A 27,921-nucleotide genomic window follows, 5' to 3' on the forward strand; every position below is an offset into this window, starting at 1 on the left:
GCATTTAAATGCCTGTGGCATTTAGTGGTTTTGGTATTAGGTATTGCCAAACCCTGCTCAGCCAGCCTGCCTTTGCAGCTGTTTCACAGGGAAGCTGGGACCATAACAGTGCTCTGTACCTGAAAGGAACACTTTTCCCTTTTATTTCATCTGTCCAGGTCTTTAAGGATGTGTGAAAAATTGGCTCATTAAGTCATTCATGCATTCAGGTGAATGAATCCAGGATTGTCTTGGCACCAAAAGGGGTATCAGAGCCTGGCACCTTGCAGGAATGCTCATTCAGGTTTTATGCTGAGGTGATAATTTGGATTGCAACCTGAGGATGGTTGGACTGAGCTGTTCTCAGACCCAAGTTCCATTTGGGTTTCCCCTTTACAACACTTCATGTGCCACAGTTTCAAACCTTTTCCCACACCCCTTTGTTTCAGAAAGAGCTGTCTGAATGTTTTAACTCTCTGGTCACATCTTTATTTCGCCACCTCCTCTTCCTCTCCCATATCTATCAGCAGCTGCTAGGAAACTGCAGATCTTAATACACTGAGAATTGCTTTGTTTCATTTTTCCTGGTGCCTGTATCTTTGTCTTTCCTTTCCTCCCATCCAGTAATCTTTCTTCCACTGTTCCCTCTTTTTCTTTCATTATGTGTTACTTTTCCCTCCTCTGAACACATTCGTAATGCCAGCACCGGGCTCTGGCGCAGTTGTTTCTCATGTTGCATTCCTCAGGATGCGTAAGAGATGTTTTAAAAGCCTTATCTCACTGTTTACAACAGCTTGGTGCTGCTGTTTAATAAATTACGGGGATAATTGGTTTTCCAGGGTTCACATCTACGGTGTAGTACAGCAGGGATGTAACTGTATCTTTCTCAGCCATTTATCACTCGGAAACACTTCATATGAAACACCAAAATAAATGTTTTAGTGGCATAGCAAATTTAAGACAAACCTTTCATTGCAGGTTTCTGCTCCAAGCATTCCCTGTAGGAATCAGGTTTTAGGGCCTGTTGCTGCAGCCCCTGTTAAGTAACTCCAGAGACTCCTGATGAGTTCCTCAGGTTTTGTAGTGCCCACGTCTCAGAGTGGTGAAGTCATCTGGTCCTGGGGTGGCAGAGATAGTTGTTTCACCCAGATACTTCTTCACAATGACTGTGTCCTGATAGCCACAGCTGGCACCATGAGTCTTGGGGATTGTTGGCAGCTGGAACATGATATGGGAGCAGGAAAGACGGCACTGGAGAAAACCAGAAGTGCACTGGGGCTTAGAGAGTTCAGTCCAGAGACAGGGTGGTGACCAGAAAGCTCTGCAAGGTGTATAAGCATCTGATCATGGGTCAATATATGAAGAGAGACAGCATCCCTCTCCCAAAACCTTTGCATCAGTTCACAATAAGGGCTTGCTGTCCTGTGTAGTATCCTCACCAAGCCCACTGAGATTCTTTTCCTTCCCTTGCCGTATCTACTGATATATCCAGTGTGCACATAGATTCCTTCCCAAATCATGTCCACACCTTCAATTTATTTCACCCTTTCCTTCCTTGAGCCATCTGAAATGGAGCCAGTAAAAACATTAGACTTGTTCTGCCTGGATTCTCAAGAGAGACACTCTCCCAGAAGTCCATGGGGAGGATCTCTCCCTGGCAGAGGAGCGTCTGGTCTGCAGCACCGCAGGATTTTCCCGGATGGGTGACGTGGGGTGCTGTACTCCTCCCTAGGTACAGGGGGAAGACGTACAGGGCGACCGTGAAGATCGTGCGGACGTCGGACCAGGTGGCAGATTTCTGCAGGAGGGTCTGTGCCAAGCTCGAGTGCTGCCCCAACCTCTTCAGCCCTGTGCTGGTGGCTGAAGTCTGCCCCGAGAACTGCTCCATCCACACCAAAACCAAGTACAGTGAGTATTGGAAAAATGCCTCTTGGTGCTGGCTGGGAAGCAGAGAAGTGGGAGATGGTGTGTGGTGAAGAAGAGGAGTTGTGTGATATGTTAATCCTGATGAGGATTCATCTCATCTAGGAGCAGTTATTTAATCCTGAGACCACCACTTAGAATCTGGTACCGGAAAACTGTCCCCCTCGCTCCATCCTAATGCATCTTGTTTGAACGTCATCACTTTTTGGAAGTCTTGAATTTTCTTCATATCTAAAGTTAACACAAGGAGCACGTAAAAGGAACCTGCAGTGGGAAGCTGAGATTTTAACATGCTACATCTGAGACAGCTTTGTTAGGTGGGATGAATCCTCTTGGTAAAGAGTTTCTGGCATACAGGCCAGAACCGCAGTGCTGAGGTGCTGGAAGGTTTGAACACTGAATCTCTACTCACAGTGTTTAATATTTAAACATGACCATGCCTGTTCAGGAAGGCTGTTGTTAGTGTTCAGTGCTTTTTGTTGTCAATATTACTGGTATTACTGGCTTTTAAACAGGTCAGGAATGTGGAAGTGGGTGTTGTCCTTCTTCCACAACGGTTGCAAAAAGCAGTGTAATTGATCTAAAGCAAGTCTCTTGAGTTTGGTGCCAGTAGAAGGAGGAATGCACTCAGGGGGATACTGAGACCCTTGGGGATAGGTTTCTGTAGAAATCTGCTCCTGAGCTGGAGTCCTGGCTCCCACTGGTAGCAAATGGAGAGCTGGGGAAGCTCCAGCTGAGGTGGTCCCATTTCAAAGTTGATGGTTTATATGACTGGATGATTTTTTTCTCAGAACTCCATTGAATGATTTGCTGAAAGGCTCAGTTCAGTTATGAACTTTGCCATGGGTACCAAGGGCTGTTTTAGTTGTCCTGGGATACCCTTGCTGGTCAAGGACGGTGTCTTTCATCCCCAGAGTGTGTCAAAAGGCATTTAATTCAAACATTTAATGTAAGGTCAGAGAATTCTCACGTCCTCAATTTCAGCCTGGACCACAAAATAGTTAAAAGTAATAATAACCCATTCCTTTGTACGTGACTGAGGCTAGCTGGCCCTCTCCCCTCTCTGATGAAAACTTTAACAACTTTACCTCACATAGAACTGCACTGGAACTTGTTGACCTCTTTCCCTCCAAATCACTGCTCAGCTCTGCCTAAACACATTGTTAAATTCTGAAGTCTTCATTCATCATCAATAAATCTGGATACATAAGAGCTGTAACACTCTGTGCTAGTCCAACATGACCTATTTATACTGTACTTTTTTTTTTTTCTAAATCAATGTATTTTAAAGTTTAAATTGCACTTAGAGTATAGTCCTGAGCCTGTAGCAAGGAGCAAGCCAAGGTTCCCTTCTTTGGGTGGTTAAAGTTTTTAATGGGCATTGTGCTTCATTTCTCCAGCTTATTATTATGGGAAGAGGAAAAAAATCATTAAGCCACCGATTGGGGAAAATAACAACATGAAAAGTGGCCATGTCAAGCCAGCCAGACGCAGAAAGAGGCGGAAATCCATCTTTGTGCAGAAGAAAAGGAGATCATCAGCTGTGGATTCGAATGCTGCAGGCTCTGCAGAGGTTTGTGTCACACTGGATAAATCAGCAAAAACCCCTTGGTGCCTTCTTCTTGCCCCTCATTCTGCATTTTCATTTGAGTGCCTTCTCAGCACACCTGAACACTTCCAGTTTCTATTTTGGATCCTTCCTTGCTGCTCTGTTCTTCTAAGATCAGACTGGTTTTATTGAGGCACTTTGGGGATTTTTACTTTGTCGATTTCAGAGGTAGCAAGCAGGTTTTTGTTCCCACCTTCCCAATGCTCACTGGCTGACATGCTGCCTAATATCTCTTTATTTTATTTCCTTCCTTAAAATCAGGCAGATAAGCCTGTTGGATGCTTTGCACAGCATTTAGCAGAGTGAAGGAGCTCTGTGATCCATGTCTAAGATCTCCAGGTATTGTAATAAATAATAATAGCTCATAGCCATTGTGGTTTCAAGGAATTTTATTTTTTTCATTAAGTATTCCTAATATTTTTGGCTCACAGCATCAAGCCTTAGCATGCAAGCAAATGGTTTGTGTCCCAAATACATGGAATTTGAGGGCTCAGTCTTTCCAGTCTGCTGTGTGATACAACAGGGTCTGAGCCTCAGCAAAGATTCATGTCCAAATTAAACCTGGAATAGACTTAGTTCTGTGTGGGCTGTTTTCTGGGGCCTTTTCCCATGGTGGCAATAAGAGACCTCATGTGTGGTTTCACTTCCTCAGCTGAGTGCCAGTGATTGCTGCTTTGTGCAATGTCAAATAAAATTAGTTTACTTAAATTCCCTCTACTTCAGCTAGAGTAGGTTATTTTATTCAGCTTTCAGTTGATTGCCTGCATCTTCATGGCTTGGTCCTCATTTAGGTGTAGTTCTGCTTCATTTCCTTAGATTATACCTGCTTCAAAGGAACTTAAACTTATGTTAAACCTAAATCAATCATTAGCCAAGTTTTTCAACCTTTCAGCCAGTACAACTATCTTTGTCTAAATTGCTCTTTCACTCAAGACCTGACCATATGGCTTTGGGTGCCTGCTCACACTTGGATCAGAGATAAGCTGTTAAAGCCATTTGGGCAAGTTTATACATATATAAAGTTCAAAATGCACAGTTTCCATCAGTTGGTGAGTGCCTTTAAGCCCTGTGTGACAGAAATAACAAGGATCTGGTGGAGCTTTGGGCTTCACCTCCAGCAGTTCAGTGTTCAGTGTTGGGCTGAAAGCAGGGAAATCTGGGTGAAATCCTCTGTCCTTTTGCAATAATGCCACTAAAAGAGTGCAATCTTGGACATCTAGACATTTTCAAAAGGCACCGAAATTTCCCTTTTTTCAGGAGCAATAACACCCAAACCAGTTTGAAGCGATGTGAAAGTTGAAAGTCAAGCTTGTTTCCGATTTTATTTCATCTCAGTCCACTTGAATTTCATTTTTTCCTATTAGTATTTTCCATTTCTCCTCCTGCGCATCCGCAGCGCCACAAGTTTTGAGATACCAGCCCAAGAGAGGAGGAACATTTTGTGCCAGATGAGTTATTGCTGCTGACCTTTAGTTGGGAGGAGAAAAAGTATTTCCTGCCACGTACTTTTTTTTTTTTTTTTTTCCTTCTGCATTTCGTAACAAACCTAAATCGAGGGCTAATTCACTTAGCGCTGTAATGAAAACGAGGTAATTCAGTTAAAATAAATGCTACCCCGGACCAGCACGGCCACGGGAATGCAGTCTGACCCCGTGCCTTTGGATTTGCTGCTGTGTCCACCTCCTGGATGCTGTTTGTGCGTGCAGGAGAGCGAGGAGGACGAGCCGGACGCGATGGAGGACGAGACGGGCAGCGAGGAGACGAGCTCGGAGCTGCGCGATGACCAGACGGACACGTCCTCGGCCGAGGTGCCCTCTGCCCGGCCCCGGCGAGCCGTCACCCTGCGGAGCAGCACCGAGCTGGACAGGCCTCCTCCCACGGAGAGAGCCCGCCGGAGCCGCAGGCCCCAGCCCCACTCCTGCAGCGAGGCAGAGAAGGGCACACCACCCAAGGAGGTGAGTGTGTCCCATTTCATAGCACGGTTCCTCCTCAATTAACCTTCAGTGCCAAACTTTGCTGGTTTGAGGAGGGCATCCCTGCCCTTACTCTCCACAGGAGGTAGTTTGCTTTATGAAAACCTTTCTTTGTTATTTTTTTTCCTCACAGGAAATTAAGCAAGAAGAGGAAGAGAAGCTCGTCCTGGACAGTAACCCACTGGAGTGGACTGTGACTGATGTCGTGAGGTTTATTAAACTCACCGACTGTGCACCCCTTGCCAAAATATTTCAGGAGCAGGTAGAAGTCCTTTTGTCACTTGTCCCTTTGTGTCTGTGGTGCCTGTTCATGTTACAGGACATCCCACCTTGCTGGCTGGGCTTGGGGCTTTGGTACAGAGACTATGACCAGACTTTAGGTCCATCAGGCCACGTTATAACACCAGTTTTGGCAAGGCATGAAAACCCTTAGAAACTTGAGTCAGAGCCTTGCCAGATCCTCAGAGAATCCAGAAACTCAACAGCCTTGTGAAAAACTTTTGTGGAAAGCAGGAGGTTTAGTCCTTTCATGCCAAGGTCCATGGTGCCATACTGATGTCCTATAGGTAGGAATGTCAGTGTATAAACAGATTGTGGTTACCTGGTACATACCAGGCTTTCTCCAGGCCACATGGGTCCAATCCTGTTCTAAAATACTGGCCTGGGAAGCAGAAAAGTGCAGCTTGAAGCCCAAACAGCCTGTCTAAATGTTGCCATTAACACCTAGATGTCCAAAGTGTGTAGACACCTAATTCCTAAGTACCTTCCTCTGCCAGTCAGGCCTTGGATGACTTACATTTAGGAGGTGCCAGCCTTCTCCCCATTAAGCAGATAGGTTTGCAGGAGCAGAAGCCAGTGTTCTTCATCTCAAGCCTGTGTGAATGTGTACAATTTATGTGGAAAGAGCCATTCCTTGGCAAATGAGTCACAGCCACTGCTGAGGGTAAAGGGCAGCATTAACAAGCCGTAGTTAGGAAGAAGCAAGTGTGGTTAATTGGTCAGTGGTGTGGCCAGCTGCTCATTGAACTGTCTCTTGATTCTTCACCATGACTCCAGCTGCTGTGGCTGGGAGAAGGTGGAGGGTGAGTCTGGAGCGAGTGAAACTCCTCAGAGCAGGATGCTGCAGCTGCTGTGTCACAGTGAGCTCCAACCATTTGTTAACCAGCCTGGAGCCATGCCAGGGCTTGGAAGCCAACCCTGTCTCTCCTTTGCCAGAGAGTTTTACAGTGGCTTGAATCAAACACTGATGACTGGAGCTTTTCCTTGTGAAGCCCAGGTGCAGTGGTTCGTGCTGTCAACTTTCAGTGGAGGATGGACCTGAGCTGTGGACAGTCTGATCAAAGCAGCACTTCAGGTGTCTAAATCCTCCTTGTGTTCAATGCTGCCTAATCAGGGCTGTCCTGGGGAGTTCATGTTGGCTGTGAGTTGTTGTGCATAGACTCTGATGCTCCCTAAAGGGTAAAAAGCAGTTTTGTGGCCTGATCATTTCAGTCCATTAAAGAATAAAGAGAACTTGAGCTCTTTACCAAGAAGAGGATCATAAAGCCAACAGAGGTTCCCAATGAAATTGCTCACCCAAGGTGCTGGTTCATGGAGTTTGGTGCATAGTTATGCTTGAGGGAAAGATATGACCTGCAGAGGACCTTTCCAGCCTACACCATTCTGGGATTGTGGGATATTAGAGATTGCAAGAGCTTTTGGTGGTCCAGGCCCCTCTGTTGGTCATTCAGCAGTGGAACAAGACAGGTCCTGAGTGTACCTGGTACAGGGCATGGAGTAAGGCAGACATAAACCTGTGCTGAGTAAATCGTGGGTCAGAGTAGATAGGGAAAGGGTCTGACTTGGCAGTGGGACCAGCATCAGTTTCTCCATTCAGCTGGCTGTGTCTCCTGGTGTCTCTCTGCAGCCTGCCCCTTGTTTCAGTTCCTCAGGCATGAAATGGACTGATCAGATGCCTGTGGACTCTGCAGAGATTCTTTAGGTGATCCCTCATTTCAGCAGCTGGGAGGCTTTTTCCAAGCTGGGGTTAAGGTGAGAACCTATGAAGAGACACTAGACAACTTCTGAAAAATCATGTTGTATCTCAGGGAAAGGAGGTATGGGCAGTGTCAAAGTGGGAGAAAAAAGCAGAGGATAAAAGAACTTAATTTTTAGGACAAGCTGCCCTTCTTGTTCCTCCAAACTTGCTTATACATTCTGCTCTCCAGAGTCCAGAAACAAAACTGCTTTCCCTGTGTTTCTTTCCCCAGGACATCGATGGCCAGGCCCTCTTGTTGCTGACACTGCCCACGGTGCAGGAGTGCATGGAGCTGAAGCTGGGTCCAGCCATCAAACTGTGCCACCAGATTGAGAGAGTAAAAGTTGCTTTCTATGCACAATACGCCAACTGACTGCACTTCTGCATTCCTTCCTGTCCCCTTCCTCGTTCCCTGTCTTTTTTACCACTACAGCTTGTTCAAGGGGTTTTTTTCCCCCATATCTTTTTTCTTTTCTGAGAACAATTGGAATTGGAAGTACTGGGAGCAATCTGTAGGGAGAAGAAAAACAAACACAAAAAGAAACCAGCTACAAATGGAACTAACTTTTCTGTACTTGTAAAGCACATGGAAAGACTGCTGGCATCTCTCCTCACGAGCCTCTCCAACCCATTGCCCAGTGGTGCAAGGCCAGCACGGATCAGGTGGTTTGTCACCAAACCAAACCCACCAGTGGCAGACACATTCCCAAGGAGAAGGGTCAGATGTTTCCAGGTGATCATGGTTTGTCTAGGACAATGTCTGGACACGAACATTTCTTTTAGACAGCTCTGACACTCTTCTTTCATATTGAAATGTAAGTCATCATTTGTAGCATTACCTGGGGTTTAACTGCAAGTTTGATCTTGGTGATCAATGTTTTTTTTTTTTTTTTTCCTTCTGCCTCTCTGGTTTTACAAAAGGAAAAAGTGTTACACCAGGCATATGATGGTTATTCCTGACTGAATTTTGAAAGGGGACTCAACCCATTGTCTCTGTGATACCAGACAAAATTGCAGTGGACTGACAGGGGTGACACAAGACCTGGTGGGGCAGCAGCACATCCTGAGCCATGCTGGCTCTGCACAATCAGCTGAATATCTCAGTGGTGGGATCTGTACAATGCTCCATTCTTTACAGGAATGTGAAGGCTTTCATAGTCAAAATCTTAACTCTTAAATTCAAGTCAATTTAAAGGCCTGTCTTTGAGCCATATGGTGACAGCAGACTGGGACCAGAGACTCCGGCTGACCCCTGTGCAGCTGGAGCATTCTCCTTCACTGGTTTCCTTCTTAAATTCTTTGGAGAAGAAGGGGGAACTTCACATACAAATACTCTGGAATACATTGACTCTGCCATGCATCTCTTGGGAATTCCTAGTTTGCCTTTCAGCAAGTTTCCTGATTTGTCACATGGGATTGGTGCAACTGTTGCAGGCTGGACCAGATGCTGAGACTTCATCAGAAATGTTCTTACATGGGAGATGAGCAGGACTGGATCTGTTCTTAGCTGTTGATTTGTTCTGAAGATCTTCTTCAAGTTTTAATCAGTTCAAGGCAGTATCAGTTGCCTCTGCATCAAATGCTGGGGTTTTGTTCTTAGAAATCCAGAAACAGGGTTCTGTAGTGGCGCAGATATTTTAAAAACTGGGGTTTAGACTGGATTTCCTGCTGACAGTGGCAGTGAAATGTGTCAGCAACTGATTTGATAACTACTTTGGATCCCTCTCAGGGTCCCCTGAAAGTGTTGCTCAGTGTTTTGTCTCTGAAGACAGAAGGATTGCACCCAGCAAAGTGAGAGAACAGCTGAGAAAATCAAGGAGGCTGCTTCTCCCAGCTCCTCCTCACTTCAGCCCAGTCCTGGTGTTGCATCTGTCAGCAGGAGACAGCTCCTGGGAGGATTCTGTCAGGAGAACTGGCACATGAGGACATTCCAAGGAAGAGAAGCAGAAAGGCTGTTTGCTAAACAGCATCCCAGCACTGATCCTTTACTCATCAAATCTAGCTTCTTCTGCTGCTCTGATGTTCTTGGAGTTTCTGACCTCTGGGATTTGTCAGAGACATTTCATGCCTTCTGGGATACACTGCAAAAATGTCATTTTTTGTCTTCATCAGCCTTGTAACTGTAGATATTCCTATGGCAGCTAATTCCTCGTGGAGGCATGACTGGGGAGCAGACACACACAGACTCGAGAGCAACCAGCTCTAGTGCTGGCCAGTCAAGGAATGGATGAACCATTGAGCTAAAAACATGGGAATCTTTACTGGCTGTTCAGGGAAGTTAAATCGTATTCAAAACTCGAACTATTAAACAACAAAAAAAAAGTTCTAATTTTATCTTGCGCCAGCTCTTTTATTTCTGCAGATTTCTCTTTCCTCACTATTTGTCTTTCACTTTATTGTTCTTCAGTGTTGCCTCATTTATCACTTTCTGTCCTCTCAGAGAAGTTGATAACCTGAAATCTTTATGCTAAAATTACCTTGGGTGGTAAATGCTTTGCTATTTCTTTTTAGTGTGCAGGTTGGGAAGAGATACAGGATTGGGGTATTGTTGTCTCTTGCATTGGTTGCTTTCCAGAAAAGCTGGAGCTGAACTTCGTGGGCCATTTCTTACACAAGTGGAGAATGGACAATATGCTCAGATTGAACAGAGATCAGAAGGAACTAATTACTCTTGCCTGGACTTCATTTCAATTCTGGAACATCAGTCAAGCTTTGGAGTAATGTACTTCAAAGGAGATGATGGAAATCCAATCTTGCTGGAGTAAAATGCCACTTAACTTTGCAGTGTAGAAGTGTAAACCACTGTAAGTTTGTGGGATTTTTTGTTCCAGACCTGACTGATACTAAGTTAAATTCAGGGCTGCTGCAGTTTCACAGATGCATTAATGACAGTGGCGAAGCCACATCTCCCTCCCCGTTCTGAATTTGGCATCCAGGCCTGAAGTTCGTTGTGTTACCAGCTGCAAAAGGCCACTGCTGTGAAGTGCTGAACTCATGGTTATCCCAGGCCACTGCCAAGGGCTGGGGAGCAGCCCTGCTGTTCTTTCTGGGCTGTTGGGTGCTGACCTTCAGCATACTGACACAGACACTTCCCTCCCACAGGAATGCTGTGCTGGTGTTACTGGGCTCTCTTCAGGCACAGAACCCAAGATGGGCATTCTTGGAACAAAAATAGGGGGCTGAAGAGTGTGTGGTGCCTGCTCATCTTTATCTGCACTGGCTTCTTTGGAGCTTGCACTCAGTCAGGCTGAAAAGATCCAGGGCAGGTCCCCACTCCCTTCACAACCCTTATCTTGGCAGAATCAGCCAATTCCCACTTTTCAGACCCTAAGCATCCATCTCTGAAATTGGATTAAGTCATTAACTTAAGGAATGTCCATGATTTCCTGGTTGGTTGTCCTGCCTTCCTCCTACTGTCATGGATGCTCTTCAAGAAAAATTGATCTTTGATTTCAGGGCTTTTCTTCCTTTTTCAGCTCACAAACACAGCTGCCAGGATGACCAAACCCTGGCTTTTCCTACCTCTCAGAGCACAAAGGCTTTTCAGCTCCAAGAGGATTTCAGGGTTTACAGCTCTCTTGTGTTACCCCTATTTCCATAACCCTTGATAGTTTGGTCCTGCAGGGTGCAGAAACCTCCTAAAAATGCTGTGTGCCCTCAGAAAACACCAAAATCCAGGCACACCCTGTCCTTAGTGAAGTACTCTGTAGATGCATGTCCTAGCTGAGATGGCCTGACCCACCCTGACAGATGTATTTGGATGCCTGCTGGGATTTAAAAAGTTTCTCAGTGGGACACCTAAACTCCTTTATTTTACTCTGGGCAAACAGCTAATTTGCCTTAAACTGGAAAGTCACTATTCCTTGGCTTTAACCTTCAGCCTGTTGCAGTCCCAGTTGTGTGGTGTCCCCATCTCAGCCTTTTGAAGGCAAACCAAGCAATGTTGGGCTGCCATCATCAACATTTAGTCACCTTAAAGCCTGCCTTGGTCTTTTCAGGACACAAAATCAAATTTGGCAGAGCTGCTGTGCCATCTCAATGGTTCAGAAGCTCTGTACAATCAGGGCACTTCAAATACTTTGTGCTTTTCTGGTGCAGTGCATCTGGAGAGCGATGAACTCAGAGTGTTCCTCTCGTTTCCAAATTCAAGTGCCAAAAGAGAACAACATGCTGCAACTGAGCACCATTAAAACCAGCTTTATTATGCATAGATAAATACAGTCCCAAGGGCTCCATTTTGGTGCTAGGATACATCACGCTGTATTTTCCACTGCTTGGGATTGCAAAGCTGATTCCTTAACTCCAGGAAATACTTTCTGTAATCTGCAACATCTTGAATATTAGATTTTTTTTTTCTTGTGACTGTACATTTTTTAATTTGGATACACTCAACAAATACTCCTTCACCCACAATCCTGGGTGTTTTGAAGATGTTTTATACAGTATATTTGTGTAAGAATTCTTTGAAAATGTGGATGCATGTATATTTTCCCCTCAATAATATTCTTTATCACATCAGCTGACGCAGAACTAAAGGAATCTGTTACTCAGGATTTGATCCAGAAATAACTGAGGTTAGTGTTAGGGCCCTTGTGACGTGTGGGCTGTGGGACCAATTCTTCACCAGTTTCTCTCACGTAGAAGTCAAAAAGTCTGCACTTAATTAACAGAAAATTTAAATGCCTCCTTCTCCTAGCAGGCAGCAGTGCAGCTGCAGTCTGTCAGACTTCACAAGAGAGGGCTTGTGTCCTTAGGTGCTCATGAACTCCCTATAAAGGAGCAGAAGCCTTTAATGGTCTCATTTATTCTTTGGTACAATACTCCAGCAAGAAGTGTAAATGGTGTTAATGGCTGCATACAGAATATGAGCCAGTCATCAAAGATGAGTATTTTATAGCCCAGCAGTGCTTTAAATGTCAGCTGTCCTGCAGAATAAGAGTGGTTTTGCAGTGATTTGGTGCCATGGACAGGAATTCTCTTGGAGAAGCACAAATCTGGGTCATAGTTACAAATACTCGTGGCCTTTCTCTTTTTTTAGTCTATCATGTTAATTTTTGCAGTGAAAAAGGTAAGTCTTGATCACTGCCAAGGATGTGGGAGAGGGGAGAGAGGGCTTCAAGAGGAGGGAGCCTGGAGTTCTGGACTTGAGTTGTCTATGGAGAGGGACCTCTCAGAACAGAAGCACAGCTGGGGTCTGTGAGCATCATCCCTGAAAGCTTTTCTTTTTCACAGCAGAGATGGTTTTTGAGTCCCAGCAGGGGCCAGGTGAGAGGAGGGAAAGAAGCTCGCAGTAGACTCAAGAGCTACAGTGCTGAAAGGTTCTAATTTTGTTTTCCCAGTGGAGATAGAGAAATCTGACTTATTGGCTGGATAGGAGGGAAAATCAGTCTTTCTTCATTGTACCCAACTCCTGTGTGTCATCTGGAGTTTGGGGGCTGAATACTCTCCTCTTGCACCTTCCAGACCTCCACAGGAAATACCAGGTTAAAACTTGAGCTCTGTCCTACAGGAAAAGGTGACACTGCCCTGAGTTCAGGTTGTGGATATGCAGAACCCTCTGCTCTGTGTTGTGATGTGACAGGATGAAAATGCTCATTCCCAGGGCACCCCACCAGCTTCTCGTTGCTCCAGCCTCACTGGAGATCATGGACATACAAATGTCCATAATTTATACATTGTAAATGTGTGCATTCCATTTCCCAATCCCTGCTCTGCCAAACCTGGTCAGGATGTGCCAAGTTGTTCCAGCAGCCTTCACCTTCAGGGACCTGCTTTCTGGAAAACACTCACCTGGGGAATGTGCACTTTCACGTGCACAGGCAGGGGTGTCCTGTGTGTTCCAAGGGAGGTGAAAGTCTCAAATGCAGCCTTGGAAGGGAGTTGAGTCTTTTCATGTGCCTTGTGTAGGACAAGGCAAGCACTTAAACGCTCCTGCCTCTCCTGGAGCAGCAGGAATTGGCTCCACAGCCAGCAGTTAACGCTCTGTTCGTGGTGGTGCATGTTGGAAAACTTTGAATTGTTCTGCATTCCAGTTTGTACTGAAGGTTTTGACTCCAAGTTTGTGTACATAATCCCTTTGGTGTGTTGATACATATGTGTGTATATATATATGTATATATATGTGTGTGTATATGTATGTGTATATATATATACATATAAATCAATCAATGCTGTTGTTTTTACTTTTTAAAGTTCCCAGGGCGAAGGGCATGTTGTCAGTTTGCTGTAAGATTCTATTCTGTATATATGTTTCCATGTAAATAAGTGAAAATCTATATTCAGAGTTATATTTTAATTTTTATTCAGAATGAAATCCCTTTTTACTTGAAACAGTTGTAAGCCACGTTGTTAATAAAGTAACAATAAGTCATAGATCTCTCCAGGCTGGTTTTTTTGGGTTTGTTTTTTTGTGTTTTTGTTTTTTTTTGTTTTTTTTGTTTTTTTTTATTTGTTTGTTTGTTTTTGGTTTTTTGGTTTTTGTTTGACAGGGCTTTGATGTATCTGTGTGTCCAAGCTGCCTGGGATCAGTTTTGCCTTCACTGAGCCCCCAAACTTCCAGAGGTACAACACGGCCTCCCTGGCTCAGCCCTCTCTGTAGATGCCAAGCTGAATAGTTTGGGTTTATGCATCTTGAAGTTCTTCCCAGAAGCAGGACATGAAACAAGAAAGGTGGTGGGTGGTGAGGAGACACAACAGCATCCAAGGACATTTTAAGAAAGTGATGGAGCAGGGTGAAGGACAGGAATGAAAATAACTCAGCAACAGGCAAAGGAGGGTTTAGTGACAGCGGAGCTGATGGTGGCAGGATGAGAGTTACAGCAGCACATGAAGTAGGGAGTCAGAAAATAAAATTTCCCCAGGTTCACAGCAGCCATTGAAGATGGGGGAAACCGTTCTGCAGTGGGGAAAAAATAGCTGTTTGTGAATTCCAAAGGGGGGGCTTCAGACATACCTGCTTTGCCAGACAAAACCTTGTGTGCCTTACGTGCCTCGTGTGATGTTTTCCCTGCACTTACAGGCTGTGCTGAGCTTAAATTCCAGCTTTGCATGTCCTGGCACCTTTCAGACATCTCGATGACATCCTGAGTCCTGCTCTAAAGGTCTCTTTGTTGGGCTGGCTTGGCTACCAAGCATTTGCCACTGGGGTCATCACCTGTCCCCTGTGCCTCAGTGAAAGCAGGGTGGTGTGCACCCTGACAGCTTCCATTGATGTGTGCATGGGAGAAAGTGAGCAAGGAGTCCACAGAACTGGATAACGAGTTTGGATGACTCTCTTTGGTTTTGCTCCATCAATCCTATTTAAATGCCTCTTGTGGATACAGCAAAAACAAAATTTCTCCTTCTATGCTCCATCGTTTCTCCAATTTCATCAAGACTGGCAAAAACACAACCATGGGCAAGCAGATGGGGGTAGAGTGACTTAAAAAAGAATCAAACCATCAAATAGTTATTTTACAATGTCTTGGGATGATAATCCTGTGTTCTGACTCCTTATGACACTGTACTAAGGCCCAGGATTTGGGAGGGACAAAAGTGCAGGTGGTCAGTGATGTGACCTGTCCAGACAGCCTTGGGAATAAAGCATCAGAGCAGTGGGTTCTGCTGGGTTCTGCTGGGTTCTGTTGACAAATGTCCTGCTGGACCACAGAAGAGCTCACTGAAAGGTGAAGTAGAGAATGGGAAGGATTTGTTGAAGGAGATAATTCTGAGGTGAATCTGATGGTGACATAAAACCAAAAGAGCAAAAACTTGAATGGTTTATGGTATTCTTCAGGATCCAGAGGTGAAAAAAAATCCATGTATCTCCCCCTAACTCATTACATAGTCATTTAAAAGTAATGCAAAAGTCAGACACTATTTTTTTTTTTTTTAATTTCTGCCCCAATTCAGGCAAGACTCAGAGCTCTGCAAAGAGCTAATTTTTGAAGAATATGAAGTGATTTTAGTCAAACCCTGGCAAGATACTCCAACTGAGTTCCTCAAAATTAATGATCAACACATGAAATATGGTTGCCATATATCATTTCCTGAGGGGGAAAATACCTACCAACCAGTCTTGCTTCTGGTATCACAGACCAAGGTTTTGAAGAGACGTCCATTTTTAGTGTTTTTCATGTGCAATTAATTTGTGAAAAATTTCTAGATACTTGATCTGATTTGTTGACACAATCAAGCAGTCATGTAAGACACCAACATGTAGTCAACCATCCCTACAACAAAAACACCTACAAAACAAAATTATATTTTCAGGTCTCTGAGGAAACACCATTTTCTTTCCTGCATACAGAATGAACAAAACAAGCAGGTAGTTATATTTCACTCCCAAGCTTTCTGGACAGACTTTCAAGGCAAATAATTATTGTTTTTAATATCCATGTTGTTGCTGTTACTGCTGCTGTTGATAGCAGTTTTATTGCTTTTTTAATTTCAAGATTCATGCCTTTCTGTGAAATTTAATGATCCTCCAAGTCCCTCTACTGCTACAATATTTACTTAAGACTGATACACCTCTTGCTGTAGTGTCTGTACTCAATTACAGTAAGTTGATTTTATAACTACATCTCAGCTGAAGTTGTAATTATGCTGTCTTCTCTAATATGTCATAAAATCTTAAAACCAGAGAAAAAATAGTGCTGCAGGACACCTTGAGGTGTCAGGTTGACTGTTTCCCTCTGCAAGGCAGGACCAATTAGACAAATCTTGTTCGTATTTGGCATTTGTTTAACCTGACCTTCAGATGGGTGTCAAAGACCTCAAGCAACAAGCCTTTCCCCAGCACTTTCCACAGCATGTAAAACAAAAAAAAGTGATGGCATTTGGATGATGAAGCATGATATTCCCAGGCAAAACCACAGAGATGATGTTGCCATGGAATGGTCATTTCATTTTGAAAAGCTCAGTCTGGCTGGTGATTAATGTAGCAATTAATAAAAGTAAAAGCAGAAAAATTGTGGTTAAAATGGATTAGATTTCAAGGAAATTAAGGAGGAATGGAGGGAGGGAAGGAAGGAGGGAGGGAGGGAAGGAAGGAAGGAAGGAAGGAAGGAAGGAAGGAAGGAAGGAAGGAAGGAAGGAAGGAAGGAAGGAAGGAAGGAAGGAAGGAAGGAAGGAAGGAAGGAAGGAAGGAAGGAAGGAAGGAAGGAAGGAAGGAAGGAAGGAAGGAAGGAAGGAAGGAAGGAAGGAAGGAAGGAAGGAAGGAAGGAAGGAAGGAAGGAAGGAAGGAAGGAAGGAAGGAAGGAAGGAAGGAAGGAAGGAAGGAAGGAAGGAAGGAAGGAAGGAAGGAAGGAAGGAAGGAAGGAAGGAAGGAAGGAAGGAAGGAAGGAAGGAAGGAAGGAAGGAAGGAAAGGAAGGAAAGGAAGGAAAGGAAGGAAGGAAGGAAGGAAAGGAAGGAAAGGAAGGAAAGGAAGGAAAGGAAGGAAAGGAAGGAAAGGAAGGAAAGGAAGGAAAGGAAGGAAGGATGGATTCCTTGACAAGGGAATCAGCAGCGCCCTGTGGTGACAGCCAGCAAAAGGAAGGGACCTGTTCAGGGGAAGAAAGTGTTGTTATCACTTTCATGGACTTGTCACTTCGACCTGGGGACCTTGCAGAAATCAGGGACTGTGTTCCCACTGGTTTAAGGTGAGATCACACTTGTCTCTAAGGGAAGGGTATCCTGAGGGAGATCATCACATTTAAATGCAAACATTCCTCTGAAATTCACTGTTGTTCGTAGCTGGAAGGACCTCGAACATCCAAACTGTGAAACTTTAGGTTTGCACAGGAAAGCTGCAAGCTCTGCTGAGCTCCTGGATGTATGATTGACCTAAATTGATTTTTGTGCAGTTTTCTATTCAGAGCCTCCACAGCAGGACTTTCCCTGGCCAAGGAGGGATCGAGCACAGTGGGTCCCCAGCCACAGCCACTCAGTGCCCTGCCCCTGAGTGCCAGGCTTTGACACCTTGTTTTTGTGCTCTCTCATGAAGACAATAGAGAGAAGCACAAAAGGAGAGAAGAACAGGAACCTGGACCATCTGACGACTTCTCTGCCTCTAAGGATCTACTTAAGCCTGGATTAAAGCCCTGGAATGTCATCTCATTGAGGGGGAAAAAACCTCATTTAGTTCTGTGCTTGCTCAGTATCTACAACTGCTGGTGCCTTGGAGCTTGACTTCATTTTTAACCTCTATTAGTACAAGTGATAAATACATTGATGAGAATATCTTCAACCAAGAATTTGGAATAAATTCATACATCCTTTTTCACTGGGGAAGTCCTGCTGTCTTCTCTTATCACATGAACCACTAAGTCAGGCCAGGATGATCCTGCACATCATGCAGTGTTGCAGTGAAAAATTTGGAATCTCTTTCCTCCTTGTCCCTGATCCAGGGTCTCTAGCACACTTAAAAAGTCAATGTTTAACCTTCCCTCTCCTTCAGGTTCTTAAGAACACAGTGTCCCTAAGAGGATGGCTGGGTGGTGCCTTGGTCATGGCATTTCTCAGTGAAATCTGAATTTTTATGGGAGTACACTGCATCTGTGTGTGGGAGGGCAGGGTAGAAAAGAACCAGACCAAGCCCAAGTATTCATTAAGAATGAGGTGAGGAAGGAGAAGATTGTGGAGGAGGTGGAGGAGGAAAAGAAAACCAGTCAAAGAAGGTTCTCTCTCTTTTCTCTCTCTTATTTCTCTTCTGGGAATGAAGTTGCTATTTGAGGTTGATGCTGGGGGCCTTTTTCTTTTTTTTTTGCTTCCTTCTTCTTTTTTTTTTTTTTCCCAATTTACTTCCTTTAATAAGAAGCAGCTTTTCTGTTTTCATTTAAAGCTGTTAAGCTGTGGCATCAATGTGCCTGGATGTGTCTCTGTGTGTGAGAGTCTCCAGTCCATTGTGAAACACAAACCAGAATATCAAGTCTTTGCATTGCCTTAGATCGTGGTTTTTATCTGATATTGAATTAAGTAAAGGGCTTAATGTTCAAAGTGCTGTTTGGGGAGTTACTTGCACAAATTCTGTTATTGCTGTTAATGGGATTTGTGCAGATTGCTTTGAAGATGAGCTCCTTCATGTAGAATAGGAAAAGACATTCTCAATTATAACTTATTTCAGACAAATCTATCTTTAATTTTTTTACTGATAGGGCATTAGGGACATGAAGCAAAAAAAATTAGATTAATTTTTTATTAGTATTATTGACAGGCATGTGGTTGGACAGGTTTGGGTGGATATTTGGGTAATTTTTAGAAGTGGACAGAAAGAGACTTTAAATTTTGGAATAATAATAAAATTTGGCGACATTTCAGAAAATCTACAAAGCTGGAAAGAAATGGTCATAAGATGTTTCCTAGGCACCACCTTACAATGCAGATTAAATACTGGTGGAAATCTTAATTTAGAGAGTGGACATCTCAGCCTGCAGCTCAGTAGTGCCTCTTTCAGATATTTCACCAAGTGATGACACCTGTGGAAAGGTGTCCCTGCCCATGGCAGGAGGGTTGGAACTGGATGATCTTTAAGGTCCCTTCCAACCCAAAACATTCTGTGATTCTGTGACCACCCTAGTTTTAAGATGTGGCCAGGAGCAGAAAAGAGCAGGCAAGCCTGGCTGATGGGACTGTCAAGAAAAAGGTTTGAGGACCCAGCATTGTGCATTTTCTGGAGAAATCTCACCCCTTCTGACTCCAGAGAGGAGTCAGAACAGGTTTGTCTTTTATGAGCTGAAAACAGGGAATTCTGGGCTGATAAGGATACCTGAGGGCTGAGGGTTGCAGCCACTAATGCAGAGCAGGGCAATAATTATAAGTGTTATTTAATTTTCAGGTGCCTGGGCAGAGAGTTTCTCACCTGACTCCAGCCAAGGCTGGAGACTGTGATACCCCAGGGCATCCAAGACATGAATGGGATGGCAAAGCCAAGGAACAGTCACACCCTCTTAGAGCAGCAGAAATGGCATTTTGAGATCTCTCAGGTAGTGGTAAATAGTTATTTTGTGTCAACTCATTCATGTCCTGCCTGGATTTCTGCCTGTGCAGCTTCCCTGGCTGTACCAGGTGCATTCATAGATGCTGAAATACTTCCAGACATGGAGACTTCCATTATCCTTTCTGGGAGAAGCAAGATCCACACTGCCTTTGTTGTTTCTGTCTCTGAAGGGATACGTGGGGTGATAACCACCCTGGTCCAGGCAGCTCCTCTAAGATGGATGAGCAGTTTAATGCTGCTTTTCTCACTGCTGAGCTTGCAGTGAAGATTTGTGGGCTGCTTCCTCCTCAGATCCTTGCAACCCCTATCTTTTATCCTCTGATCTGGATAACAAATCTGACAGAAGTTGTATAAATTACAGACTTTGGAGTATTAATGGCCTGTTTCTAAATGATTAATTACAGGGGATTTCTTGCATTCCCAGATTAGTATTAGTGAGTCACGCAGTATTATCCCACAATATCTCTTCCTCAGTCAGCCTGCCCTGGATGGAAACAGGTTGGTAGCTTCTGGGCAGAGAGGTGTGAAGAAGTTACAGGAAGAGAAGAAGTTAGGATGGGCTTCTGTGCTTTTTCTACTTGTCACAACTACCTGAATATACGTTTGTGGCTGAAAGTAAACAAGGAGGAATTTAATTCTCTTAACCCACAAGCCAGGGTTACTCTGTGGCTTTAGGAGGGAGCAATTCCTGCTTCACTGAGTGGTCCCATCCCCTCCTTTCTCCCTCATGCTCACATCAATATTTTGGCAGTTGGGAAATTTGTCTGGTTTAAAGATTAACCCATTAATTGAAAAGCTCTCAGCTGGCTGGGATAGATTTTCCCAATCTATCTACAAGCTTTCTAATCAGTATTTTGGTGTGGGGAGGAAGAAGCACTTGGGAAGGAAAGAAGGAAAATGTCATCTTTTTCAGTTGCACGTGGATTTACACTGGAATCAGGAACAGAAGTTGCCACAGTCCTAAGGACAAGGGCAGGCATTTCTTCACACCACATGCAGAGCAGGAGAATTGTGTCTTACACAGCTCAGTTGTCCACACTTTTCACTTTGATAGAAACCTGGCTCACTATATTTTTGCTCCATTAAAATAAAAAAATCTTTATGATTTTGAAATGAGATTTCCCTCTTCCTCTCCCAAAAACCTGAAAAAGGAGTACTCAGCTGTATCTTCAGGCACTTCTAAAACACTGTTCCTAAGGGAGCAACTATTTGCCACAAGCCAAGACAGGTACTTTGCTAAATAAGATGATTCCCTGATAATGCAATTCCCAAGGTAGATAGGGACAAGAACAAGGACAGCATAAGAGACTTTAATTGTCTCCCTTTTCCAGCAGGAAGCAAGTTGGAGGAATAATTGTTAATTGCTGTTAATTGTTAATTGCTGCCTACTCCATCTGCAAAGTTTCCATTAGGAACTAATGAAACCTTGAAAGAGCTTGGGTGGGTGTATTACTCTCTGTCTCTACAACCTTTTTCCTCCATAGCAGGAACGGGGTGAGTTTTCCACTGAGCTCTGTTTAGAAGGATGCTCAGAGCTTCTGACCCTGCCATGTGTTTTCAGCCATGCCAGAGGGGCACATCACTGGGAAGAGTTCCATTTCTTTCACAATATGATGAGTATTTTGCTATTACTTTCATAGAATCACTGAATGGTTTGGGTTGGAAGAGACATTAAAGATCCCCTCATTCCAGCCCCCTGCCACGAGCAGGGACACCTTCCACTTCCCCAGGTTGCTCCAAGGCCCATCCGACCTGGCCTTGAATGCTTCCAGGGATGGGGCAGAACCCACCAAAACAGGTCTTCAGGACACCCACTTCTGCTGTTCTTCCTCCCAACAGCAGGTTCTTGTGCAAATAAATTTAAGGGCAATTCACCTGGAGAAAATATTGACACTGAGATTCAAAGAGCAGCTGAAAAATTCACTTTTCATTCCCACAATTAATTATTGTGCAAAAAGTGTCTGTCTGTTGACAAGCTTTGCATCTCCCCTTATCAATCCTTTTATCTCATCCAGCCTTATTATTTCTTTCATATTTTAGTGAAATCTGGAGGCACTGGGCTGCTCATGGGACAAAAGATGGCAAATCAATACCAGGGGCTGCTCTTGAGGAGCTGCCTCACCTCCTGCCAGCCACTGCATCTATCTCACGTATTTTTTCCATCTCCTTGTCTGTAAAATGTGCAAAGTGTTGCTTACTGCACTTCAAGAATCTTGTGAGTTCCTTAGCTGTGGATAACTAAATATTATGACATATAAAAGCACAGGGTATAGATATATCGTAGACTTCACACTTGTATTTCACACTCTCTATTAATGTGGCACTCCACAGTGACATGATATTTACCAAAAACTTCCTGGAAGCAGATTCAAAATTTTAATTTTTTTTTTTTTCAGGGCTAAAAACTGTTAAGCTCAGTGTTTATCTGCAATGGCAAGGCAAGGTGCTCAATGAATGGTAATGAAAGGTTTCTAGTCCTAAAAATAGCCTTTCCTTGGCTGAGGAAAGGAAAAGAAAGAAAATACCCTGTGAGATTTTTTCTGGCATTAAGGCAGTCAAATTGTCTTTTTAAATAGTGTGAAAATTGACAGATTATAGAAAAATAGAGAGAACAATCACTGGAGAGTGTACGATAATCTGGCAATATGGAAATTACAAATTTTAATATTTCCCCAGAGCCAATGAAATATGCAAAGGAACAACTGCATAATGCAGCAGGCTCTGTGTAACCCCGAGGTAGCTTGACTTAGCAAAATACTCTATCCCAGTTGTTTTTTTTTTTCCTTGGTTAATAACAAATCCGCCAAATTATTTCAATGGTGAAGGACAGAAAAATCCTCTCTGAAGTTCAATTGTTGCACAAAGCTGCTCCATTAAATATCCAGATTTAATGATGCTCTGGTAGTTCCTGATCTTGCTGAATTCTTTACTGCAACACGAGAAGTCAGTTGTTCTAAATTGGTGCAGCTGCCATCAGCATTCAGATGCCATAATGGATTTTCTTGGTGATCCATCAAACCCAGGTTTTCCTCCAGCAGAAACCAACAAGCCATCCAGAACTGTGGGGAAGTTTGCTCTCCAGCTCGCAACTGGTTTCCTTTCTAAATCACAACATTTTTCCTGCAAGTTTGGAAGAAATCTGAATGGATGTCACATCCAGGATTCCTGCCTCTTTGGTAATGACACTGTGGAGTAATTCCTTCTTTAAAGATCAATTCCTTCTTTAAAGAGAACAAAATATTTTAACAAACATCAGTCACCAAATGACAAGGTGTTGGTTCCTGCAGACAAGCAGCAGCATCAAACTCACCAAGCAGAGTCTGCCGAACGTGAGTTTTGCTTAAGAGTTTCTTTTTCCTGGAGCTTTTGTTTGGTTTCATTGCCTGAGCTGCATTTGGAATAATGGATTACAGCAATTTTCAGATACATTTCAGAAAATTCAGCCTGAGCGAGCTCAGGCTCCTGATTCAGAAGAGCTCTTCAACGTGTGCTTAATTTAAGCATATACTTGAGGGTCTGAAGGGCTGAACAACACACTTGTGCCCTTCTAATTAGAGATTACTCAAATCATGACTCAACTCATCTTCCCCTAAAGCAGAGCCAGAAGCAGCTCCAATGGATGAAAAAACCTACTTCTCACAAAAAAAAAAAAAAACAATACAAGGATATGCCTATAGTTAGAGTTACACAGGCATGTTCTGGGATAAACTGAACAGGGAGATACTGGCAGGACTGTCCAGAGAGTCCTGAATGTAGAAATTGGATAAACCGTGGAAATCAGTTTGTTTTATTCAATCCCTCTCCAGTTTTCATGGGAGGCAGTGGCTTTCTGAAGTGATGCTTGCTTTGCCTGGAGAGATGATGTTGACAGTTCATGGTTGACCCACCTTAGGTCCAGACTTACTGAACTTAGGGCACCATGCAGTGGACTTTGCATTGTGCTAGACCTGGACGAGTGGTTTTCTTTGATGGCAGAGTTCTGCACCAGTCAGATTTTGTCATTCACAGTTTCCACTGAAAAACTTCCTGCTTCCAGCAGTTCTGACTGTAATTCTCCCAAATGCAGGTGCTTCAGACAGGAAATCCTCCTCACACGTCTTCCCTTTTAACAACTAAACCAAGCTGCCTTGCAGTGCTTGGGCTTAGAAGATTTCAATAATGGTTTTGATGCAAGTTTATCATCTCCCTTCCCTCTCTTTACAAACTACAGGTTTTTTTTTTTTTTGCTAAATGTGATGGTTGTCCCTGAATCAACAAGCCAGAACAAATATAATCCTCCAGTAGCAAGAGGAGCAGCCCTTTTTCAGGGGGAGCAATCAATCCCCTCCAGCGACACGTGCCTAATGGATCTGTCTCTTTCATTAGCTCTGGGCTCCTAATAACCACTGTCTTTGCCAAATGAGGGATGTGTTATGTCGGCCTCCTCTGCCGTCTTCTCCTCCCTTCCCTGCCTTGTCAGCAGCATGCTAATTTATGTAATCAATTCATAGGACTGCTTAATGAATAGCTTTGAAGTCGTTAGATTCATCTGCTGGTAAAGGGGCTGATTGGTCAGCCTCTGAATCGTTTCCATTTTCTGAGGCTTGAAAGTGTCAGCCAACATAATTGCTTTAGAAACACCCTTGGGAGACACTTGGGAAGTAGCTGTACAATCCCTCTTTATATTTAAGTGGAAGACAAAGTGGAACAATAATAATACTTAGCATTTTTACCACACTTCATATCATTAAAATGCTTCCCCAAACATTAACTAATCCTTGCAGTATGTCCAAAAGGTGAATCATTGCTTCACTTACACAGAGGAGAGTCAGCAGTAAAGACAGTAGATCTCAAGCCTCTTGGATGCTGCAGCTGATGGGTACTTTTGTGCTCAGGAACATATAAACCCATATTCACAATGCCCCTTCAGTACCCAGCTCCTATGGAAATCCCTGGGCAATGTGAGCTCTGGGATTTTAAACCACACAAAGGGAAGAAAAAGGCACATGGTGGGATTGTTGGGGTGCCTGTGCAGGGCCAGGAGTTGGGCTTGATGATCCTTGTGGGTCCCTTCCAACTCAGGATATTCTATGATTTGTCTGAAATACTGGGAACTTTCAAAGATGTTCAAAGATGTTTTCCTGCTCCTCTCAGGTATGTGGTCCTGATGGAGGCACAGGCAGCCACTCACAACTAACAATTACTGTGCTTTGGGGCGGCAAGACTTTTGATGCGGATTGACAGCTCAGTGCATGCCAGCCAAGCACTCTTCTGTCTTCACATCCAAGTCCTGACCGCCTGATGGAGAAAGCTTGTTGAATTCCCACCCCAAAGTGGATGTGCTCAGAGGGGACCCTGTGTGGATGGAATTTGCTGCCTGGATCAGACACTCAGGTGTGTCTCAGTCAGCCCCACCTGCACAGAGGCAGGCTGGGACAACAACAACAAAACCACACTGATTTAGCTCAGAAATGGAAAGCAGAAGGTGAGATTTCCTTTCAGCTTAACTGCCTGCTACCAACAGAGAGGAATGCTCCTCTAATGACTTGAAAACTTCCAAGCACAGACGGTTTTCAGTGCTTGGTAATGTTTATTCAGACTCCACAGTGAGCTGTGATGCAGGGTGCCCTCTGGCCACACCAGCTCAGTAATGACTCTGGCATTTCTGACAGAGACTAATAGTAGAAATTGTTATCAACGTTTTTAGCAAAATACTGCAAGCTAGAAATTGGATTTCCCCCCCCTTCTGCATCCTCCTTCACTTGTTAATGAGCCACTTCTTCAAGGTGCCAATGGTAAAGCTGTAAAGTGAGATGGGCAATTTATTTTCTGGGCTTGAGACCCTTAGACACAGGAACACACAGTTGTTTATTTTAATGCATCATTCACATAGAATTACATCATGCTTCCAGGTGTAGCAGGAAGACAAGTGTCCTTATCCCTGGGACTTATAAGGAATTATTGATGAGATGCCAGAGCAAAATGAACATGAGATGAAGAAATCTCTCACTCCAGGTGTAGGTGAGGGTGGTGAGAGAAGTTCTTGCTATGCATTGCCACTGGGAATTCAGGAATGGACAGGACATTTCTTTCTTGATGGAGATATTTGGACTTTTTACTGGAGAGGTGCAACATTTCCAATAGAATGATTTTTCCTGCACTGGTTCAGATGTTTAAAATCAGTGAGATCAATAATGCTACTTTTACAATTCCCTATTTCCCATGGTAGCCAAGAGCATATCTGTAACAGCTTCCTGTGTAGGTGTTTCCACCTGCAGTCATGGACATTTCTGGACTGATGTTACCTGTGCAGTAAAATTGTTTTCCTTCATTTCCAGAGCACCCTAATTATTTGAGGTTATTTTTCAGACTGTAGAAATAAATATATGTTATCTCATGTTGGATGGATGAACTTTGCTCTTTGTAGAAACTCAGGCATGCATCATCAGCAAGAAGCTATTTTATAAGCATATTGATATTTTTATTAAGGTAGGAATATATTAATATTTATGGGTATATGAGCATCTCTATTAATATTTTAAGGAAAATACAGAAAACAGAATATTCAAGTGTGCAAGCATCTCTATTAATATTTTAAGGAAAATACAGAAAACAGAATATTCAAGTGTGCAAGCATCACTCATTTTGTCATGGTCTCCAGCCCACGCCACCACGGGAACCCAGCAGGTTAACAAGTTCACCCAGCCTCAGTTTTAATCTCCAGGGAAGTTTAAACAAGAAAATCACCACCAGCAACCGAAAGGCTTTGCCTTCACCATGGAAGCAGTTTAATTTCTTGATGGATTTCCAAAGCAATCCCTTCACCTGTGGCATCTCACATAATTGCTGACAGCACTGAGAGGAAAAACCTTGTCCTTGCTGCTCAAGAATGTCCAAGGGACCCTAATGCACTGTTATTATTTTGCAAGAACTCCTTTCATTCATGATTTATATGATTTGATTTGATTTATAAAGGGAGACAGCAAAGCAGTTATCACCTCTTCTTCCCATGCAGGCGTCAGGTCTGAGCAGAGACAAGAGGTGAGTGGTGCTTGGTGACAGGTTATTGCCAAGGTTGAGATATGGGGCCTTTTTGTTTTATTCTCCATCTAAATTAGTTACTGCAAAGAGATTTCCCTGGTGGGAAATGCGTTTCAATATTTATTTTCTACCTGACACTTTATTATTCTTTTATTGAGTGGAATGTGTTCTTGCTCTCTCAGAACAGGTTTTCATGCAGAACTCACCGTGGCACTGCTTTGGTTTATAAACTCACACCATGTGCCTGATCCTGTTGGCTGTGCAAAATGAAAAACTGTCTGGAGGCTGAAATCTTGTCCACCCTCAAAATTGAAGATAATGCAAACATCCAGTTCAACTTGACTGAAGATAGAAATAATAAACTTCTTTTTCATATTAATTAAAAAAAATAAAAAGAGGGTTGGGGGGGCACCTAACTCAACATTCCTATGAATTAGCAGAAAGGTTTCATTCAAAGTGGTTCATTTATATTTTGATAATTTGTGACAACAGGAGAGTAGACTAAGGTGATTCTTATCACCTAGGGAAGGGAACAGCTCAGGTTTTGGAGACTCCAGAGTCTCAGGTGTTGTTCACTACCTCTCTCTGCCTGGGAGCATGTAAATCATAGAGTCATTAGGTTTGGAAAAGACCTCTGAGGACATTGAATCCAACCATTAACCCAGCACCATAAATGATTGGTGATGTTCTGAATTGTGCCTTAAAGGTCCCTTCCAACCCAAACAATTCTATAATTCTGTGGTCTGATTCTTTCTGCTTTGTACAACATGTTCAAACATGCACTGGAGAGGGGCTGAAGATGTGACCTAGAGGGCAGGGACTCCTGAGCACAAGGGACTCTCCCTTCTCCAGTAGTTCCCTCTCACAGGTTTTTCTACAATCGGGTAGAGGCATATAAATATTGCACAAAAAAGTATCAAACCTGCTTTTCATGGTGGCCTAGGGCTCCAGAAAAGAAATCCTCAACTTAGCAACCTACATGATTTTTATTTTTGCTTCCCTTGAACAGATTTCAAGATGCATTGTATGTCTCCAAGAAGAGAGAGCAACACTCCTCCTTGTGTTACACCTCAGGCTTTCCATTAAAAATTATGAATGTGATTACAAATTCCTGCAGGTCAAGGAAATTGAATCCTGGTCTTCCACCTCACAGCTGGATTACAAAAAAACCCACCTTAAGTGATTTAAATATCTTAAGCGATATAAATATCACATACTAAGCCTAAAACACTGCACCTTCTTAATGCTCTGACTTCAGCAGAATTTCAGTAATTCAGCTGCCTCTGGGGCCCCCTTTATCAAAATATGTGGTAAACACATAAAAGTCACCCCTCAAATATGATGGAGAATGATCAACCCTTACGGTGCTTTTCCCCAAAATGCATCAAAATGGTAACCAAAACTGAGTTGCAAATAGATTTTATGTATTTATAAGGTACAGTGGAA

The 27,921-nt window shown here is 43.5% G+C and overlaps 1 protein-coding gene across 1 annotated transcript in view; it reads left to right on the forward strand.

The window, feature by feature from the left end:
* SFMBT2 (Scm like with four mbt domains 2) overlaps positions 1-13,873 on the forward strand; it is a 104,870-nt gene extending 90,997 nt beyond the window's left edge. The window contains exons 17-21 of the mRNA XM_053943881.1: positions 1,712-1,887; positions 3,303-3,475; positions 5,218-5,466; positions 5,618-5,746; positions 7,734-13,873. Coding sequence (XP_053799856.1) covers positions 1,712-1,887; positions 3,303-3,475; positions 5,218-5,466; positions 5,618-5,746; positions 7,734-7,874 — 868 coding nt within the window. The 3' untranslated portion in view covers positions 7,875-13,873. The remainder of the gene's footprint in view (positions 1-1,711; positions 1,888-3,302; positions 3,476-5,217; positions 5,467-5,617; positions 5,747-7,733) is intronic.
* Positions 13,874-27,921: the final 14,048 nt, after the last annotated feature.

The sequence above is a fragment of the Vidua chalybeata genome, chromosome 5, assembly GCF_026979565.1.
Source record: "Vidua chalybeata isolate OUT-0048 chromosome 5, bVidCha1 merged haplotype, whole genome shotgun sequence".
Lineage (NCBI taxonomy): Eukaryota > Metazoa > Chordata > Aves > Passeriformes > Viduidae > Vidua > Vidua chalybeata.